General features: G+C 44.5%; 1 protein-coding gene across 5 annotated transcripts in view; it reads right to left on the bottom strand.

The window, feature by feature from the left end:
- The window catches only part of MYO6 (myosin VI), a 363,126-nt gene that overhangs the window by 108,370 nt on the left and 234,500 nt on the right, over positions 1-20,256 (bottom strand). For all 5 annotated transcript variants that reach the window (XM_075340184.1, XM_075340183.1, XM_075340187.1 and 2 more), the window contains exons 18-20: positions 11,897-12,067; positions 7,309-7,347; positions 3,202-3,295 (exon numbers count right to left, since the gene is read on the bottom strand). In XM_075340184.1, the coding sequence (XP_075196299.1) occupies positions 3,202-3,295; positions 7,309-7,347; positions 11,897-12,067 (304 nt within the window). The remainder of the gene's footprint in view (positions 1-3,201; positions 3,296-7,308; positions 7,348-11,896; positions 12,068-20,256) is intronic.

Raw genomic sequence — 20,256 nt, forward strand, 5'->3', positions numbered from 1 at the left:
TCTATCCCTCCATTCATCCCTCTATCATCCATCCATCCCTCCCTCTATCCCTCCATTCATCCCTCTATCATCCATCCATCCCTGCCTCTATCCCTCCATTCATCCCTCCCTCTATCCCTCCATTCATCCCTCTATCATCCATCCATCCATCCCTCTATCCCTCCATTCATCCCTCTATCATCCCTCTATCATCCATCCCTCCCTCTATCCCTCCTTTCATCCCTCTATCCCTCCATTCATCCCTCCTTCTATCCCTCCATTCATCCCTCTATCATCCATCCCTCCCTCTATTCCTACTTTCATCCCTCTATCCCTCCATCCATCCCTCCCTCTATCCCTCCATTCATCCCTCTATCATCCATCCCTCCCTCTATTCCTACTTTCATCCCTCTATCCCTCCATTCATCCCTCTATCATCCATCCATCCCTCCCTCTATCCCTCCATTCATCCCTCTATCATCCATCCATCCCTGCCTCTATCCCTCCATTCATCCCTCCCTCTATCCCTCCATTCATCCCTCTATCATCCATCCATCCCTCCCTCTATCCCTCCATTCATCCCTCTATCATCCATCCATCCCTCTATCCCTCTATTCATCCCTCTATCATCCATGCATCCATCCCTCACTCTATCCCTCCATTCATCCCTCTATCATCCATCCATCCCTCTATCCCTCCTTTCATCCCTCTATCCCTTCATTCATCCCTCCTTCTATCCCTCCATTCATCCCTCTATCATCCATCCATCCCTCTATCCCTCCATTCATCCCTCTATCATCCATCCCTCCCTCTATCCCTCCATTTATCCCTCTATCATCCATCCATCCATCCCTCTATCCCTCCATTCATCCCTCTATCATCCATGCATCCATCCCTCCCTCTATCCCTCCCTCCATTCATCCCTCTATCATCCATCCATCCCTCCCTCTATCCCTCCTTTCATCCCTCTATCCCTCCATTCATCCCTCCTTCTATCCCTCCATTCATCCCTCTATTCATCCCTCTACCATCCATCCATCCCTCCCTCTATCCCTCCTTTCATCCCTCTATCCCTCCATTCATCCCTCTATCATCCATCCATCCCTCCCTCTATCCCTCCTTTCATCCCTCTATCCCTCCATTCATCCCTCCATTTATCCCTCTATCATCCATCCATCCATCCCTCTATCCCTCCATTCATCCATCCCTCCATCCATCTTTGCAGCTGAATAACCTGCTTCTGGTGTCTGCAGTATAGAGGTCAAGATAACAAAATCTTCCTATTGCTTTCATTACAGGCAGTAGCTCAGTGGTTAGAGCTGCTGCCTTTGAAACAATGAACTCACAGTTCCACGAGTTTGAGTCCCGGCCGCCCCGAAAATCCAGAGCGATGATAATTTAATTTAATTTATTCACTTCACTGAGGGGAGGAGCCGGGACATCAGCTGTGAGCCGCGGGAGTGCGGGACAGCCCTGATAAATCGTGCAAGTCCCGCAGAATCCGGGACGGTTGGGAGGTATGGTACTTGGTTGCACAAATGTCTGCACCATTTCTGCTTCTCTTGCCATGAAAAAACGCAGCACAAAAAGACGCCTTTTTGCTGCATTTTTGCAGTGTATTTGATGCGGGGGGTTTTGCATGCATTTTTCCACTGCTTTCAATGGTGAAAAACGCAGACAAAAATGCTGAAAGAATTGACATGCTGCAGATTATTTTCTGCGTCAAATCTGCAAGGAAGAAAAACTCAACATGTGCTCTACACTTGAGGATTCTCACTGACTTCTCTGGCATAGGGATTTGTAACAAAACTGTACTAAGAAACCCATCAATAAATGCAATTATAACGCCCTGTGTGCACACAGCCTAAAACAGGAGTTATGAATCTCAGAAATTTACATTATATACCACACAAATATTTGTCTGACTCTGAACGCGTAAATTACTATTATCTTTTTTACAGGAACTCACCTTATCCTTCTTTGTGTTTTATATACTGTTTATATAATGTATATACAATATATATATATATATATATATATATACAGGGTGGTCCAAAAGTAGGTGGACAGTATGTGTAACAGGGTTATCAAACATGGTGTAAAGTGAAACTGACTCAGGTGCCCTAAGCAACCAATCAGATTCCACCTTTCATTTTCCAATGAGTCTATGAGGAATGAAAAGTGGAATCTGATTGGTTGCTAAGGGCAACTGAGTCAGATTCGCTTTACACCATGTTTGATAACCCTATTACACATACTGTCCACCTACTTTTGGACCACCCTGTATACCGTATATGCCAGCAGTCAGTACATATACAGAAATTCTCACTGGGCGTTAGTAAATATATGCAAATCATTACTAGGTGTCAGTAAGTGTACGTAAATTGAATGGAGCGCTTTACATACACTTACTGACACCTAGTAATGATTTCCATATATTTACTAACGGCTAGTGATAATTTCCGTATATGTACTGACAGCTAGTGATGACTTCTATAGATTTACTGATGGCAAATGATAATTTCTGTATATTTGCTGATGACGGCTATAGATTTACTGACGGCAAATGATGACTTCTGTATATTTACTGATAAATAGTGATGACTTCTATAGATTTAGTGACAGCAAATCATAATTTCCGTATCTTTACTGAAGGCTGGTGATGACTTCTATAGATTTATTAATGGATAGTGATTATTTCTGTATATTTACTGATGAATACTGATAACTTTAGATTTCCTGAGGCAAATGATGATTTCGACATATTTACTGAGGGAAAGAGATGACATATAAATTTACCGACAGTTAGTGATGAGCTCTGCACATTCACAGGCTAGTGATGGTTTCTGCATATTTATTGCGGTCTATTGATGATTTCTGTATAATTACTGACGGCTACTGATGATTTCTGCATATTCACTGAGGGCTACTGATGACTTTATATTTTCTATATTGACGGCTAGTGATGAATTCTGTATATTTACTGAGGGCTAGTGACGATTTCTGTATATCTACTGACGGCTAGTGATGATTTCAGTATATTTACTGACGGCTAGTGATGAATTCTGTATATTTACTGAGGGCTAGTGATGATTTCTGTATATTTACAGACGGCTAGCGATGATTCATATATATATTTGCGGACGGCTAGTGCATTGTTTGTTTATTTCACTTCTGTAAAATCTATCAAAACCTAAACTGTAGAATGAAATGAAACATTACCTGAACACTGAAGCTGAGACAGAATTTGCGCTCCCTCAAACTGATGACTTGTCATTTTTAAATTGGGCTTGATACAACGGATGAAGCTCGATCCCTGTGGGAAATCCAATACATAAATTTGTATAAGATCATTGGTACAAAGTTATTTTACAACTGCACCAAGCAAGAAAGCAAGAACAGAGGTTAGCATATTGGAAATATTCACAAGAAATATCATTAAAAGCCACTAAAATAAAGCTGGAGATGACAGATAATTGTTAGCTACCTAGCAAGTCAATAATGCAAATCTTGTGCTTCCTTTTCATTGCCCAGGAATTGCATACATTAAAGGGAAAGAAAAAACAAGACCAATGTACTTTAAATGCACACCAGAAATACAAAGTGAATGGTCGTCCTTCAAATTCTAATGTCTGTATTGATCATCACTTGGCAAAATGTAACCAGTGCAAGTAGACGGCATGTCCTTGGACAAAATGGAAGATGTCACTTCAACTTAGAAAATTATACAACTCCAATACTTTTCTCTAGATTCCCTGATATGGAAGGACAAAAAAAGCTGTTTCTTCACAGCATTATTCAAGAAAATCCTCCGTAGAGGGCATGGAATATGCATTAAGGCTCGGATGTTCTTGCACGGAGTAAGTGGGATTTATTGAACGGTGATGAAAGTATTTAAAGCGCACCAATCACCAGGATTTTTCTATATAACCTACAGCCAGTGCTATACTGGCACTATCAGGCTGATTCTATACATACCTTTAGTTGTCAGCTAGGATGTATAGGTTTTGAAACAGTAAAGTTTGTAAAATGAGCGGCTTTTTGAATGACAGCCCCTGCCGGTCAGCTGATAGTTGGAGTGGGTATTCATAGTGATTCCCGCCCCCCTGCCTGTCCATCCTCCCTGTTATTTATGCTAATTCTATTATAGAATTGTTTTACTAACTGACTAGAAGGACCTGTACTGATGTCATAACCCATGTGGGCAGAAGCGGCGGGGTTTCAGCCAACATAGCAAATACCAGGAAGCAACATTTTTTTCTTTTGGCTGAGGCCCCACCCCTTCTGGTCACATTGGTATGACATCAGCACAGGTCCTTCTAGTCAGTTAGGAAAACTATACTACATTTCTAATTGGAGGTATTTGTTATTATTATTATTAGTACACCTACCTATTGGGATAGGAACTTGGGGATGGGACTATCCCTTTAACTTAAATTGACATGTCTAAAGGGCAATCTGTGAGCATGATCAAACAGTGCCATACATAGAAATTATAGAGACCTGTGGCAAAAGTACTAATTGGGCAACTCACCCTTTCATGCACCTCTCCCCCCCCCAAGAAAAAAAATAAATTGCAACTGCAACACAGTATAATTGTCGCGGGCGGGGAGGAGGGTGTCAGCACACCGCGCTTACCCCTTCTGCTCGGGTCCGGCAGCTGCTCACTGGTGGCTCGAGCGGTGGGCCGGATCCCGGGGTTTCTCGAGCGACACTCCTCGCCCGTGAGTGAAAGGGGGTGTTTGTTGGGTGAAGGGATTGTTATAGTTCGTGACGCCACCCACGGTTGTGGTGATTGCACCATCGCTGCTCAGTATGGGGGTCCCGGGGATGGTGATGCGGAGCAGCCAGGTGTTGTGTTGCCCCTCCGTGGGTAGGGGTTGGTGATCCCGGGGCCCAGTGATGAGATGTAAAGTGTAGGGCCTGGAGGGCGCAGGGACGTGGGGGCAGCGCTGTGCCTTGCGGCACTGTGGTACTCACTCAGCCTGACACACGGACACAGTTTGTACGGTAAACCAACGGCTGGTAGGACGGTCCCACAGACGGCTGCACCTGCACTCCCGGTAGGTGACGGTGATGTCCCTCTTCCTTGCACCTGTGTTGACTGATGGTAGCGGTGGATTCCCTCCGGTTACCCGCTCCCCGACTGCAATCTGGGCCGGAGGAGCTCTACACTTTGCCCGCAGGTGCTGGCCCTGGGGAAACTGGTGCCCTGGCGGTGGCGGTGTCTCCCCGGTAATGGTCAGGCTGTTGCCTTCACTCGGGACTTGGTTGTTGGGGGAGCTGCGTCCCCGTCACTGACGGATTTGGCAAATCTGGCGACTCCTAGCCTTGCCGGGGTCCGAGAGGCCCTTGCCCTGGTGCTGACTGTCCTTCGGAACACTGCTCCAGACCACCGGGCACACAGCCAAAGGGGTCCTTCCAGGAACTTCCAAACGGTCCCCCTCCAGACAGTCACCGCCGTTGCTGACCTTGCTGTTCTGGCCCTCACAAAGCTGGACCCTTCAGGCTGTCTTTCTCCTCTGTCACTTTACTTGCTTTTCCTCCTTTACTACTTTCACTTTCACTTTCTTAACTCCTCCACTTTAGCTCCTCACACTTGCCCTGCCTGGGCTAAACTGCCTGGTTACTTCCTGCCTCCAGAGCTGTGAGCTCCTTGGTGGGCGGAGCCAACCGCCTGGCCCACCCCCTGGTGTGCATCATCAACCTCTGGAGGAAGGCAACAAGGATTTGTGGTTAGCTGTGATGTGCCTACCTGGAGTGTGGGGTGTGGTGGTGTTGTGACCTGTGTCCCCTGGCTTGCCCAGGGCGACACATAATTACTTCCACACAGCATTATGGCCCCCATAACTCACCTATAAGGGGCTCCACAGCCCCTTATACACAGTATGAGGGGCCCCACATACAATATAATGTCACCAACAGCCTCAACATGAAGTATGAGGGTCCCCACAACTCTCTACATAGTATGAGGGCCACTACACACTTTATGATGTCCCAATAAATCTGTGAGGCCAACACACACCCTATGTAACCCACAGCCCCCTAAAGTAGGAGGGCCCCCATACTCCCATAGCCCCACAGACAATATAATGTCCCCTACAGCCATGACATACAAGTATAAAGAAACTACACACAATACGATGTTCCTGCAGCACTGGACATAGTATAAGGGCCCCCACAGCACTCAACATGATATTGGGACCCTCACAAACTATTTTGATAGTTCCATATACCCTACCCCTAACCCCCCTGCCCACACACACACACACACACACACACACAGAGTGTGATGCCCCCACAAGGAATAATTTTCCCCACAAGTATAGATAATAACAAAAAATACAAAATATTCACCATCCGCTGTTCTCCTTATGTCTGGTTCTGTCAGTGCTCTGTGCCGTTATCTCGGCTGGTGTGCAGAGTCAATCAGATGCACAGGCAGGGTGGTGCAGCAGGGAGCTGACAGCTCCCTCCAGAAACAATTTCAATCAACAATATCTACCTTTTCAAAGACAAATGCAACAATACCTTTATATCTCCAGTATGTGCCTCTATTACTGAGAAATCAGTGATACTTTATATGTACCACTGAGTGGGGAATAGAGCTGGAGTGGCGGATGCTTCAGATCTACAATAGCTGTTAGGCCTGATTTACATATCAATTCAAAATGGCTGTTTTCTCCGTAATGTAGGAACAGACTGTTTAGGTAAAGGTATTGGTGGGCTTGTCTTTGGAAGAGCTACATACACATATAAATAGTTTGCGGTGTGGCATCATACTGACAGATTCCTTTGAGTCTTATTTATGCAAAGAACTAGAAGTGGGTTTCTTTTTGAAGAGTTGCTGAAGTTGAGCCACAATTTTTCTGGAAGTAATATTGTACATGTTTAAGAGCGTATTTTATATGTCTTCTCTAAATCTTACACTGGAACACTGCGTCTTCCCAACATAACCTAACAAGGAATATGCTTGTAACACTCCGCTGCATGTATCAGTGCGTAGGCCGGTGATGGTCACAGTGTACTGAGCAGAAGAGCCGGGCATTGACATAACATGTTCAGCTGGGCTTCCAGTGTTGCGTCTTTATCTGCCATTTTGTGCGTCCATTGGCTAACCGACCTACTTTAAGCTTATCCGGTGTAGCTGCTTATCAGCGTTACTAGTGTGTTCATAGAGACACATTGCTGGAAGATTATCAGGCTCCCAAAGACATTATCAAACCATATTAGTCGGGCGCAGTAATACTTGGCAGGCGGAAATGTGGAAATTCATGCGGTCGTGCATTGTTAGCTTGCAGAAACAAGAAAATAATGTCATCTTCCTACCGTGCTGCGAAGTTTTTCCAGTAACAGGTTCAGCTGGGTCTATAAGAAAAGCAGACAATAATATTAGATCTACCACATGTAGGCGGAAGCCTCATACACTATTCAGCATGCAGCATGGTGACAGATTGCATGCATTGACAGTCCGCAGTGCATCATTTTTACATGGGGTTAACATACGGATGAGCAGTCAATACAGGGATTACAAAAGCTTGTCATGTACAAATGTTCACGTGGAAGGCAGGTGTGCTACTCACTATTGAGGGGCTGAATAGCTGAACTTACAACTATGCTCTGTAAAGAAAGCATAGAATCACTACACAGAAGAAAGACACAGATAGGAATAACCGCAACAGTAAAGGAACACTGCAGACATCCTGCCACAAGGTGCCAGAGAACGGCCAAGCAACAATTAGGACTCATATCAAAGGGTTAAAGGAATCGGTCACCAGGTTTTCTCCTCATCATCAGAGGTAGAGACCTGGATTCCAGCCATGTATTACTGCAGTTTTGATAAGTATTATCTGCTGCAGATCTGGCAGATTTCTGAATGCTGAGCACTGTATAACCCCACCCATACCACTGATTGGCAGCTTTCTGCCTATACACAGCATACACAAAAATCTGCCAATCAGTGGTGGTGGCAGGCGGTTATACAGAGCTCATGATTAGGAGGATTACATGGCAGCAGGTTTACTAGTCCTACAGTGATAAAATCACTGTTTTATCCACTGGAGATGATCAAAACTACGCTAAGCAGCCCAGTAAGTGACACATTGCTGGAATAAGGGTATGTATGATTACATTATGCTGCTCTCAGATTGTGGGGCATGGCGACAAATTCCCTTTAATAGAGAAGCCACATACTGGCTCTGCCCCCAAAACTGGCAAACGGCAGAGCATTTAAGGAATACAGCTGCAGTCCTGGTGCACTAGCAAGTATGTAGAGAACCCGGAAATCAAATAATTATTTCAAAGGGGAGTTTTAATAATGGTGAGAAGGAAAAGTGCACAACACGTGACATTTCAGTCCAGACCGATACATCATGTGCTGTGCACTTTTCTTTTGGACCATTATTAAAACTCCCCTTGAAATAATTATTTAAGTGGTGGGTTCTTTTCTATATTGATCACGGAGCTGGATCCTATCCGGGCACCCACCAATACCAGAAGTGCCATATTTCCTTTTGGTACTAGATATGTTCTAAAGACACCCTGGATTGCAGTTACAGATGAAGCATCACTTCCTAATAATACACAATCATCATAAAGTTAGTATCTGACTTATCCCATCAATGTGATTTCTTGTCCTGATGAAGGAGACATAGATCTCTGAAACGCGTTGACTTAATAAAAGATTCCTACATTGCCATCTGGAATTTCTTTGGCAGCATGGCATTAACTCATTCGTTCCTGAAGTTTGATTGCCTCTCCATGCGGGGTTGCAGCAGCTGTTTTTACATGTGCATTTCAGTGGTTGTGGCTTCTCACAACCCGACAAGCTGAGCCTTATTGCATTCATATCTCCTGATTTACCAGGGTAAAAGACCCCATTGCGCTTCCTTTCTTCTAGTGTAATTTGTCCCAACATTATGAGCTGCAGTAGCCCTCTAGATGCCAGGGACCTATAGTGCTGGCAATTGTGACCTTCCTGGCACGGGGAAGGACTGTAGAATTGCCAGGACATTATGATTTTACACAAGAACAGATGGAAAAAATAGATGTTTCTGAGCCTAAAATTATAAATTCATAGGGTTTTGTTTACGTGTTATCACGTTTGTTGAGTAGCCAGTGTTCGGCCACCTTCTCCCCACCACCACACATACATTGAGGTCCCTGTTGCTGGTTCATTCAGGCCTAATTACACCTCCATTTCATTCTACCATACAATGGTCATTTATCGTCACGGACATAAGAATTACCCCGGATCTGTAGGCAATTTCTGAACAATTTTACATTGCTTTCAAGTTATGATTGAGAACAGCACTAAGGGGTACTTTGCACATTACGACATCGCATGCCGATGCTGCGATGTCAAGTGTGATAGTCCTCGCCCCCGTCGTACGTGCGATATCTTGTGATAGCTGCCGTAGCGAACATTATCGCTACGGCAGCTTCACATGCACTCACCTGTCCTGCGACGTCGCTCTGGCCGGCAACCCGCCTCCTTCCTAAGGGGGCGGGCCATGCGGCGTCACAGCGACGTCACACGGCAGGCGGCCAATAGAAGCGGAGGGGCGGAGATGAGCAGGATGTAAACATCCCGCCCACCTCCTTCCTTCTCATAGCAGCCGGGACGCAGGTAAGGTGATGTTCCTCGCTCCTGCGGCTTTACACACAGCGATGTGTGCTGCCGCAGGAACGAGGAACAACATCGTATCTGTCGCGGCACCGGCATTATGGAAATGTCGGAGACTACATTGATGATACAATAACGACGCTTTTGCGCTCGTTCATCGTATCAAAAAGGTTTTACACACTATGACATCGCAAGTGACGCCGGATGTGCGTCACTTTCGATTTGACGCCACCGACATCGCACCTGCAATGTCGTATTGTGCAAAGGTGGCCTAACCCTACAGCAAACAATCTACCAACACAGGCGGAGTTCAAAAAATGTCTCCAGATAAACAAGAGAGTACTGTCACAGCTTAGAATTAGGTATGTTATATAGACACACTGAGAAGGGTACTAGTTACAAATGTTGAAATTGTCTCAAAATTTCACATTTTAATCAGAAGAGAATTTGAAGTTTGATGAAACCGTCACAATGTATGCAGATGGGGCCATTGACTACTGCACACAAAGCGGAAGCTAATGGACAATACATCATAAATGAACTATTTCTACACTCTCCAATTATTATTACACATTTTGACTTTTTAGTAACAGACTATTAAAATGTGTGGCTTTTTTATTTCTCTGCAAAATAGTACTGAAAATACATTCTATTCAGAATAGGTTTAAAACCCAAATGTAAAAACCCAAGTAAAACCTAATTTTAGTGTAAAAAAAACCCCAACCTTATTGCTCTTAGTGAGAGAACCCCCCTCCCCTCCCCCCGGAGGACCAGGGCGGTCTATCATAGGCAGGCAGTCATTGAATGGCTGGAATCTAACTGGATTATTGGCGGTAAGCCGGTTATTTTTTGTATTTTTGACCTAAATTCAAAATAGGATCGTGCCTGAGTGACAGTGACTGAACCCAGCAAAAGCGCCGCCCCTGTGACTGATACCTAAGGTATGTACTGCATTCATCTAAGCATATAAAGTCTTTTTTAAGATCAATACATGTATTTTTTTTATTTTAAAACCATGTTAGTGAGGCATATTGCATCATTTCAAAAACACATTGAAGGCAGTTTATTATAAAAAAACCCCCGACATGATAGGTTCCCTTTAAGCAAAATCCTTTTATTCCCCAGAACATGTAAGGTAGTATGTGATTACAAGCCATCGTCAGAAAGCCAATTAGGGTGGTATAAAAGAAGAACACATGACCAGAACAATTCTGATAGTGCCTGTATAATGCCCCAGTACACTGGAAAAGACAGTTGTATTGGAATAAGTAACAAAAATACCAAAGAAAGAAGATAACCAGCAACAATGGGTTGGCAAAAAAAATAATATGAACAATGCCTATTAACTAAAGACCCCCTACACACAATATATAGCTGTCTTCTCCCCAGACTCATCACTATACACAGGAGCGCTGCCACTACTAAGCTATTCTGTGTTCAGTATGAAAAAACTGCTGTCAGACTCCTCTGGTGATGGCTTGTTACTCCAAGAACAAAAGGATCGGCACTCCAAAATCAGCTGTGCCTAATTCTTGTGTACCTAGTCATCATCTATCAGTGGAAAGTCAGGAAGCCCTTATCCAGAATAGACTGTCAACCGAGCCAGTCGATATTGGTAGTTTTGGCTGACAGTCTAATGTGTATAGGTGGTTAAAGGGAATCTGTCAGCAGGATTTTACAATTAAATCTAAGAGCAGCATGATGTAGTGGTAGAGAGAAGGAGTCCAGTGATGTATCACTCACTGGGCTGTGTGCTTTTGTTTCAATAAAATCAGTGTTTTATCAGCAGCAGGAGATTATTACTAGAGGACTAGTTATTTTGTGCCATGCAGTCCTGCTGTGTGTAACCCTCCCCCACCACTGATTAGCCACCTTCTGTCATCTGCCAATCATGGTGTGTTTGGGTACATACACGAGTCAGCATTTAGAGAACTGGTAGAACTGCAGCAGAGAAAACAGTGATTTTATCAAAACTGCAGTAACCAGTATAGTAAGTGACACATCGCTGGAATCAGGGCCCCTGAGACTACATTATGCTGCTCTCAGATAACATAGCAAAAACCTAGACTAGTAGGGATACCAAAAATCATGGTTCCTGCAACAATTAAGCTGTAAGAGCAGAGATACAAGTAATAAAAATCAGATTACTTTATTTTCTCCCTGCTGTCACCAACCTATAACCTATAAAAGTGAATACATCTAGCATCTCCGAGCATAAACCATTTTCACAGGACTTTTGATGCACTGTAAACATTGAGAGCTGTCCATAAAAGCTGCAGCAATATAATATACCTTGAACTTGTTCCCCACACTGATAAAACTGAGCTTTCCAGTCTTCTGCTTGGAATCCTTGTGGTTGTTGGCTGACTCAAATAGCTCCCGTACAAATTTATCTTTGGACTCGCATATGAGCGACTCCAGTGACATGTGCAGAGCGTCATTATTCTTCTCCACAAATTGTGTCTAGAGGGAAAGGAAAACATATTTAAACAAGTGACTTTCCACTAATTCAATCCAAGGCATTAGAAGATATCATAAATGTATACACACATTGCCTATAGTATATCCATACATACAGTAATGCCTTTAGAGCAGCGATGAGGCACCTTCGTGGCCACATTAATTATATATCCAAGAAAATCCAAGTAATTTCTTTTACAACCTGGGTTATTTACAGAAGTTCTTTATTATTTTCAGTATACATTAATTTCTGTTAAATAAACTTGCTTCAATTGAATCATAAAAAAAATGAAACGTTATTACTATAAAGAAGCAGTCCATCACATCCTGCACTTATTTACATATGGTGTACTTGCTTCTATACTGTTTAGTTTCCTCTTTTCTTCTCTTCAGCCTCTTGATTCTAAAATTCCTCCCTGCATTTTATTCCTGTAAGCTAGGTTATAAACCTCATAACGCATCAGTATAACATCACATGGGCAGCTACATGAAGTACCATCTCTACTATGACTGTCCTCTTCTTTATATGCTCCGAAATCCATTGATAGATTTTAAGTAGTATGAACACGGCACTATAATGAGATTCATTATAATGGTGTTAGAGAATCTGCCTAATCATCATCAGAAACTGTGATAGAAGTTATAATAATAATCTTTCTTTCTATAGCGCCAACATATTCCGCAGCACTTTACAATTCAGAAGGATCATGTACAAACAAGTAACAGTTATAAAAAATACAATATTTAGAGGGAAAAAGACAACCCTGCTTGTGAGAGCTTACAATCTACAATGAGATGGGTGGGGGGGAGGTACAAGTGCTTATTTACAATGACAATCCAGCCATCTCACGGAAATGGGGGATAGATAATGGCTGCCTGGGCCAGTTGGCCAGAGCCTTGAGATGTATTTGGGTGCCATGGAGTTTGACGTGGGGTTATGTTCTGAGATGGTGTGGAGAGACTATGTGAATTTAGTTCCCCTAGGGAGTGTGATAGGCCGCCCTAAAAAGATGCGTTTTTAGGGTGCGTCTGAAGCTGAGTAAGTTGTGATTCGTCCTAACTTCTTGAGGTAGAGCATTCTAGAGGATTGGTGCAGCTCGGGAGAAGTCTTGGATCCAGGAGTGGGAGGTTAGAATTAGTGTGGCTGTTGGTCAAAAGTCATTTGCAGAGCGTAGGGAACGGGTGGGGTGATAGACAGAGAGGAGGGTGGAGAGGTAGGGGGGGAGCCGCACTGTGGAGAGCTTTGTGGGTGAGAACAAGCAGTTTGAATTGGATCCTGTGATATATGGGCAGCCAGTGCAATGACTGGCACAGAGCAGAAGCATCCGACTAGCGGTTAGCCAGATAGGTGACCCTGGCTGCTGCATTATGGATGGACTGTAGAGGAGAGGGTCTAGTTAGGGGGAGACCAATTAATAGAGAGTTACAGTCGTCAAGGCGAGAGTGGATCAGGGCCACGGTGAGGGTTTTTGTCGCTTCCATTGTGAGAAAGGGGCAGATTCTAGAGATGTTCTTGAGGTGCAAGCGGCAGGAGCGGGCAAGAGATTGTATATGGGAGGTGAAGGAGAGATCAGTGTCAAGTATAACCCCCAGACAGCGGGCCTGCGGTCTAGGAAGTTTTCTGTGTGTTATAATGCATTACCCTGCTAAAATGTCACTATAACTAAGAAATGCCAGTCATGACAAAAAATACTTCATGTTCTACAGTTAGGTATCAAAGTAACAGGCATATGAACATAAGAGCATTATATTATCTCTGCAAATGTGCTTTCTCCCCATAGTGCACAGTGCGTACTCATGCGCCAATGCAAACGGACCAATCCTCACTCCCTTTTCTCATCTGCGGTTTTATTGCTATAGCTAAAGACAGAAACTGAATACACCTCTGAAGAAGCCAACCAAAATCGGTAGCAAGATATGACTTCTACAGCACGGACCTTCTCACAGATGACCTATATATACAGAATCAAAGGAAATGGAAAAATCTAATCAAGAATGGTCTCAAAAGAAATTATTTTTTATACCCTTTACTAACATCTCCTCTGATGTCATTGCATTGCAGATTTCAGGCCACATGCACTATTCATGAAGCCCTTATGGCTCACCTCTAATATAAGCCGGACTGTGTCGGGAAAAGTCAAATGCAATGTTATTTATCTTTATAGTTATATACCTGGAAAACCTTTTATTCTCTTCCTCATAACTGAACACATCCCTAAATAATATCTCAACATTTACAAATCCAGTGCTGTTGTTTCATGGATTTCAGTCATTGAAAGTCACACTAGCATAACACAATCAATGTATTGGAAGGGTAGGCTTTCTTAGAAATATCCTTATACTGTATATTGTCACGGTGTGTCATGGTTGACAGACAGTTGTGTGGTTTTTGGCAATAGAAGGTCACAACGTTTCTATTGTTTATTCCTGCTGTTCCCCTTTAAGACCTAGAGGAGCCCTCCTTCCATCCAGCTGCTGATTATCATTATTCTCCATGAACTTAAATACTCCCATCTTCCCGTGACTTGTACTGGTGATATTATTCAGTTCATTCAAGCTCTAGTTGCAAGCAGGTGGTTTGTACTCATCTGTGGTATCGTTGCTAAACTTCTACCTGAGTCATCTGTGGCTAAGTAGTTCATGCATTTTCTCCATGTGTGTGTCCCTTTTTCTTCTCTACTGTTTAGTGGGGTTGATGAAGCGCTCATTTAACCCGTTCACTATTTATGGTCCAGCACTAGGGATACCTAGGGTCAGGTATCGGCTTGGCGCATAGGTGCGGAACCTGTCGAAAGTGGTGAGGGAGCCCAGGGACCAGGGTAGGTTTGGTCAGGGGTCACCATTGCCCCCTTCCCTAGGCACAGGGTTTCCCTTCCCTTTCGCTTGGTACTTCCCCGTACCTGGTGTGACGTATACTACCGTATATGCCGGTGTATAAGACGACTGGGCGTATAAGACGACCCCCAACTTCTGCCCTAAAAATATAGAATTTGGGATATACTCACTGTATAAGACTACCCCGCTCCCAAATGAAAAAAAGTCTGCTTTGATTGCAACATGTTAATTTTAATTCCGCGAGAGCCGTACAATATGTTTTTAAAGGGCCATTGACAGATCAATCGCTCCAATGTTCACTTAGTACAGCAAGGAATGCTCCTCCCTGCTGTATAAAGCCACAACTGGACTGAAACAATGGTACTACACTCTGCTACAAACAGACACACACAACTCTGCTACAAACAGACAAACACACACAACTCTGCTACAAACAGACAAACACACACAACTCTGCTACAAACAGACAAACACACACAACTCTGCTACAAACAGACAAACACACACAACTCTGCTACATGCAGACAAACACACACAACTCTGCTACATACAGACAAACACATACAACTCTGCTACATACAGACAAACACATACAACTCTGCTACATACAGACAAACACATACAACTCTGCTACATACAGACAAACACATACAACTCTGCTACATACAGACAAACACATACAACTCTGCTACATACAGACAAACACGTACAACTCTGCTACATACAGACAAACACATACAACTCTGCTACATACAGACAAACACATACAACTCTGCTACATACAGACAAACACGTACAACTCTGCTACATACAGACAAACACATACAACTCTGCTACATACAGACAAATACACACAACTCTGCTGCTCTGTGGGGCCTGCACCCGCGGCTCGGCGGGTACAGCACCTGCGGCATCGGCGGGGGGGGGGGATTGGCAGGGCATACATCTGGGGGGTTAGAAGCAGCTCACTGGGGCCCATAATGGGCACAAGTCCCCCTGTGTTAGATATCTCCCCCATAGTGCTGCCCATGGCCCCTATATAGATCGCACAAGTCCCCCTGTGTCAGATATCGCCCCCATAGTGCTGCCCATGGCCCCTATATAGATCGCACAAGTCCCCCTGTGTCAGATATCGCCCCCATAGTGCTGCCCATGGCCCCTATATAGATCGCACAAGTCCCCCTGTGTCAGATATCGCCCCCATAGTGCTGCCCATGGCCCCTATAGATCGCACAAGTCCCCCTGTGTCAGATATCGCCCCCATAGTGCTGCCCATGGCCCCTATATAGATCGCACAAGTCCCCCTGTGTCAGATATCGCCCCCATAGTGCTGCCCATGGCCCCTATAGATCGCACAAGTCCCCCTGTGTCAGATATCGCCCCCATAGTGCTGCCCATGGCCCCTATATAGATCGCACAAGTCCCCCTGTGTCAGATATCGCCCCCATAGTGCTGCCCATGGCCCCTATAGATCGCACAAGTCCCCCTGTGTCAGATATCGCCCCCATAGTGCTGCCCATGGCCCCTATATAGATCGCACAAGTCCCCCTGTGTCAGATATCGCCCCCATAGTGCTGCCCATGGCCCCTATAGATCGCACAAGTCCCCCTGTGTCAGATATCGCCCCCATAGTGCTGCCCATGGCCCCTATATAGATCGCACAAGTCCCCCTGTGTCAGATATCGCCCCCATAGTGCTGCCCATGGCCCCTATAGATCGCACAAGTCCCCCTGTGTCAGATATGGCCCCTAGGCTGCTGCCCATAGTAAAATAAAACCCTCTTTCCTTACCTCCTCCAGCGCTGAGCTCCCTCCTGTCTGGCTCCGTGCTTCTGTTCTTCCACTTCCTGGTTCTCAGTGCGGTCATGTGATCGGCACAGTAGACTGAGCTCTCTGCCTATACGTCACTTGTCCAAAAACCATCGGCCTCATACTTAGGTCCTACACCAACAATAATTTATACCCACCAAGAACCACAACAGGAGGTGTTTAAACCTAAAACAATCAACTTTATTAGCTCTATAAAATATTGACAATAAGGTGATCAAGCAGAGATCTACATTATATCATCACACTAGACGTGGCAGCATACCCATATTGCCTCAGTGAATCCCCATAGTGCCGGAAATGCACTATTATGAATACAATACTCAAGATCTCTTTATATGAAAAATTTCCAACATTAAATTTCAGCTCTAATGAATAAATTGGTTTGATTGGGGTTTGGATCCAAGGATCGCACTGTTATACCTTAGGGCCCCTGGTTTACAGGCATTTCTGCCTGAGCTCCGTTAACCATCCCATGCTCATCTAACATATATCTCAGTGGAACATAAACAATGCCATACCAATTCAAGCGACCAACAGAGCCACAGTGCAATTACTGAGCCCAGATTCCCCCCTCCTCCGTTTGTATAAGTCACTCCGGCAAGAGATAAATACACTGACCTGGCAATAGATAGTAATTGGTGTGCCCGTCCTCTGTCTGAGCTCTCTGCCTGCCTGATCACACTGGAAGCAGGGACACGGGGAGAAACGCTGCAGGGGTAAGTAAAGCTTTTTTATTTTAGAATGAGCAGCAGCCTGGGGGCCAAATCTAACACAGGGGGGGCATGTGCGATCACACTGGGACGCAGGCTCATAGAATATGCACCGCTGCTCCAGCCCCTCACTGCGTGCGATTTCAGCACCATTGGAGATGGACAGCGGCTGTGCATATTATATGAGCGGGTGCAGGAGATCAAAGGCTGCAGGCCGCAGCGTTCCCCTGTGCTCCAGAGCTGCTGCCCCCACCTCCCCTGGACGCTGCAGTGTACATATATATATACACACCCCCCCCCCCCGTATATCCGGCGTATAAGACGACCCCCCACTGTAGCCATTATTTTAAGGGGGTAAAAAGTCGTCTTATACGCCAGTATATACGGTACCAATCTATCTGATAATGCAAGATTGAGAGGCAGAAGCCAACAGTGGCACTGTGTCAGAATTCGAAGTTCTGTTCACCAATAGGCCCATTTTTAGTAACTAAAAAGTGCAGCAATTGGCCATGGCAGTTGGTAGAGTTGAACCGAATGCGGTTGGATGCACCGTTTTGACCTACCCTTAGAAACATGTTACATCTAGTGGAAAAAGACATAACCGGAAAGTCATGGTCATTTTTCTCTGATGCAGACGGTACATTTTGAAGGAGGATATCTTGGAGCTGTTTTTGTTTTACTGTTAAACACTACATTAACCTTTACATTTCTGCTATTTAGATTGGATACGTGCAACCTTGGCATAATAACTTATTCTTATGACATACAGGCGGTAGATGAGAGTTTCATCAGGCTGTAACAAATTGGGTTCCAATTATGTTCTTTGCTGTCATTCTCATTGCAGAATGTGATTCCTTCAACTATGACAATATTTCCTATGACTGCCGTACGTGCTCCTCTGCAGGACACAGAGTGTCTGTCTGGAATCGTTCAGGTCTGAGACGTGACAAGCATGCTGCCTGTGTAGGCTCATGTCCCGACCCTGCTCTTCACTACATTATCACATGCATCAGGATCCTCTACCAGGCTCCAAAATGTTACATCTGCTCTTCAAATAGACATTAGAAAGGAGGGGGAATAAAGAGGACAGGAGGCGTAATGTAAACAAAGCCTGCATAACATCCACTTATATTTACATCAAAGAGACGATGTGGACCTGAAACCCATGGACGGGATTTATTTGTGATATAATGCAGGGTGCTGTTCAATAAACAAGGCCATTTTAGCCTTCATTATGCTTATCAGTATACTAAATTCAGAGAACCCTGGAGTTTCATCTATGAAGTTTGTGATGGCGCAGTTTATAGAAATCCTCCATCTTTTTAACCGTATCTAATTTCTTCTCCTTTACATAAAGTTGTCTAGTAATACAGACAATAATATGTAATCTGAAGTCAGCATTCTGTATGGGTTAAATAACAAAAATCAACTATACTTTTCTTATCAGGCTGTGTGCTGTTGTTTACTTAAACTAAAGGCTTTATCTTCTAGTGATTATCATTCTTGGACTACCAGGTCATGTGCAGGGCAGTCTGGCATGCACCCTCCTCTGACTGACACCTCACTGTCAATGTATAATCTCTATAGAGATCACGGTGTTGGCAAAGTTTGCTCAGCTCTGATGCTTTACTAAATCTATAAGCTTTGATTGTATCAGAACAGCTGTAGCCAGTAATCTAAGGCTGCTTTCACACTACGTTTTTTTAACATGCGTCAGGAACGTTTTTTTGCTGCAAAAGCGGATCCTGCTTTTACAGCAAAAAACGCATGCTAACGCATCTGTTATTTTGCAGGATCCTGTCACTGGATGTTTAGGGGCAGGCATTGGAGTCATGTGATCGGGTGTGAGGGGAACTAAACGTGCCAGACTGGGAGCCGGCTTCTGACAGCTGCAGACGCTCGTAACCAATGTAAACATCGGGCTTGGATACCCGATATTTATCTTGGTTACGAGTGTCTGCAGCTGCTAGGAGCCGGGCTCCCTGCACACGTTACCAACGTAAACATCGGGTAACTAAGAGAAGTGGTTACCCGATATTTACCTTGGTTACGAGTGTCCGCAGCTCTCAGGTGGGAGAGAGAGGGAGGGGAGGAAGGGGGAAAGACAGAGATAGAGAGGGTGAGGGAGGGAGGAGGAGAGAGAGACAGATCACGCGAGACTGGTTCTGGGCATGCTCAGTACTTTCTGGGCATGCTCAGTACAAAAGCAGGATCCTGTTACAACGCAACTCAACGCATTCTGCTAGGCAGGATCCAGCGCTCATTGAAATGCATTGCAGCTCGCGGCGCAATGTGAAGGATCCTGTGAGATGCGTTATTTTGACAAAGGTAAAAAACGCTACAAGTAGCGTTTTTGAAACATGTTAAAATAACGCAAAAGTACGGATCCTGTGTCTAACGCACGCAAACGCATGCGAACGCAGGTGGACGCGAGTCCATTGCAAATGCATTGAAGTGAAAACGCATTTGCACTGGATCCGTTTTTCCGCTAAAAAAACGTTGTGGACGGATGTTAAATAAACGTAGTGTGAAACCAGCCTAAGTGATACACCGCTGGATTCAGAGTCTCTTTGCCTACATTACCTTCCTCTCAGATAAGGTAACAAAATCCTGCTGACAGATTCCCTTTAAAGGAGATTGTCTGCTTCCAAAAAACCCCTTCACTCAAGTGTAAATTTAAAAAAAAACACAACATGCCATTTACTCACCTTCCCCGGGTACAGGGCTGAGTCTCCACCGCTGCTCCTAGTGTCTGCTATTGCCTGTAGCACTGACATTGCCTAGACACCACTGCAACCAATAAGTGAGCTCAGCCCGA

The sequence above is a fragment of the Anomaloglossus baeobatrachus genome, chromosome 3 (assembly GCF_048569485.1).
Source record: "Anomaloglossus baeobatrachus isolate aAnoBae1 chromosome 3, aAnoBae1.hap1, whole genome shotgun sequence".
Classification (NCBI taxonomy): domain Eukaryota; kingdom Metazoa; phylum Chordata; class Amphibia; order Anura; family Aromobatidae; genus Anomaloglossus; species Anomaloglossus baeobatrachus.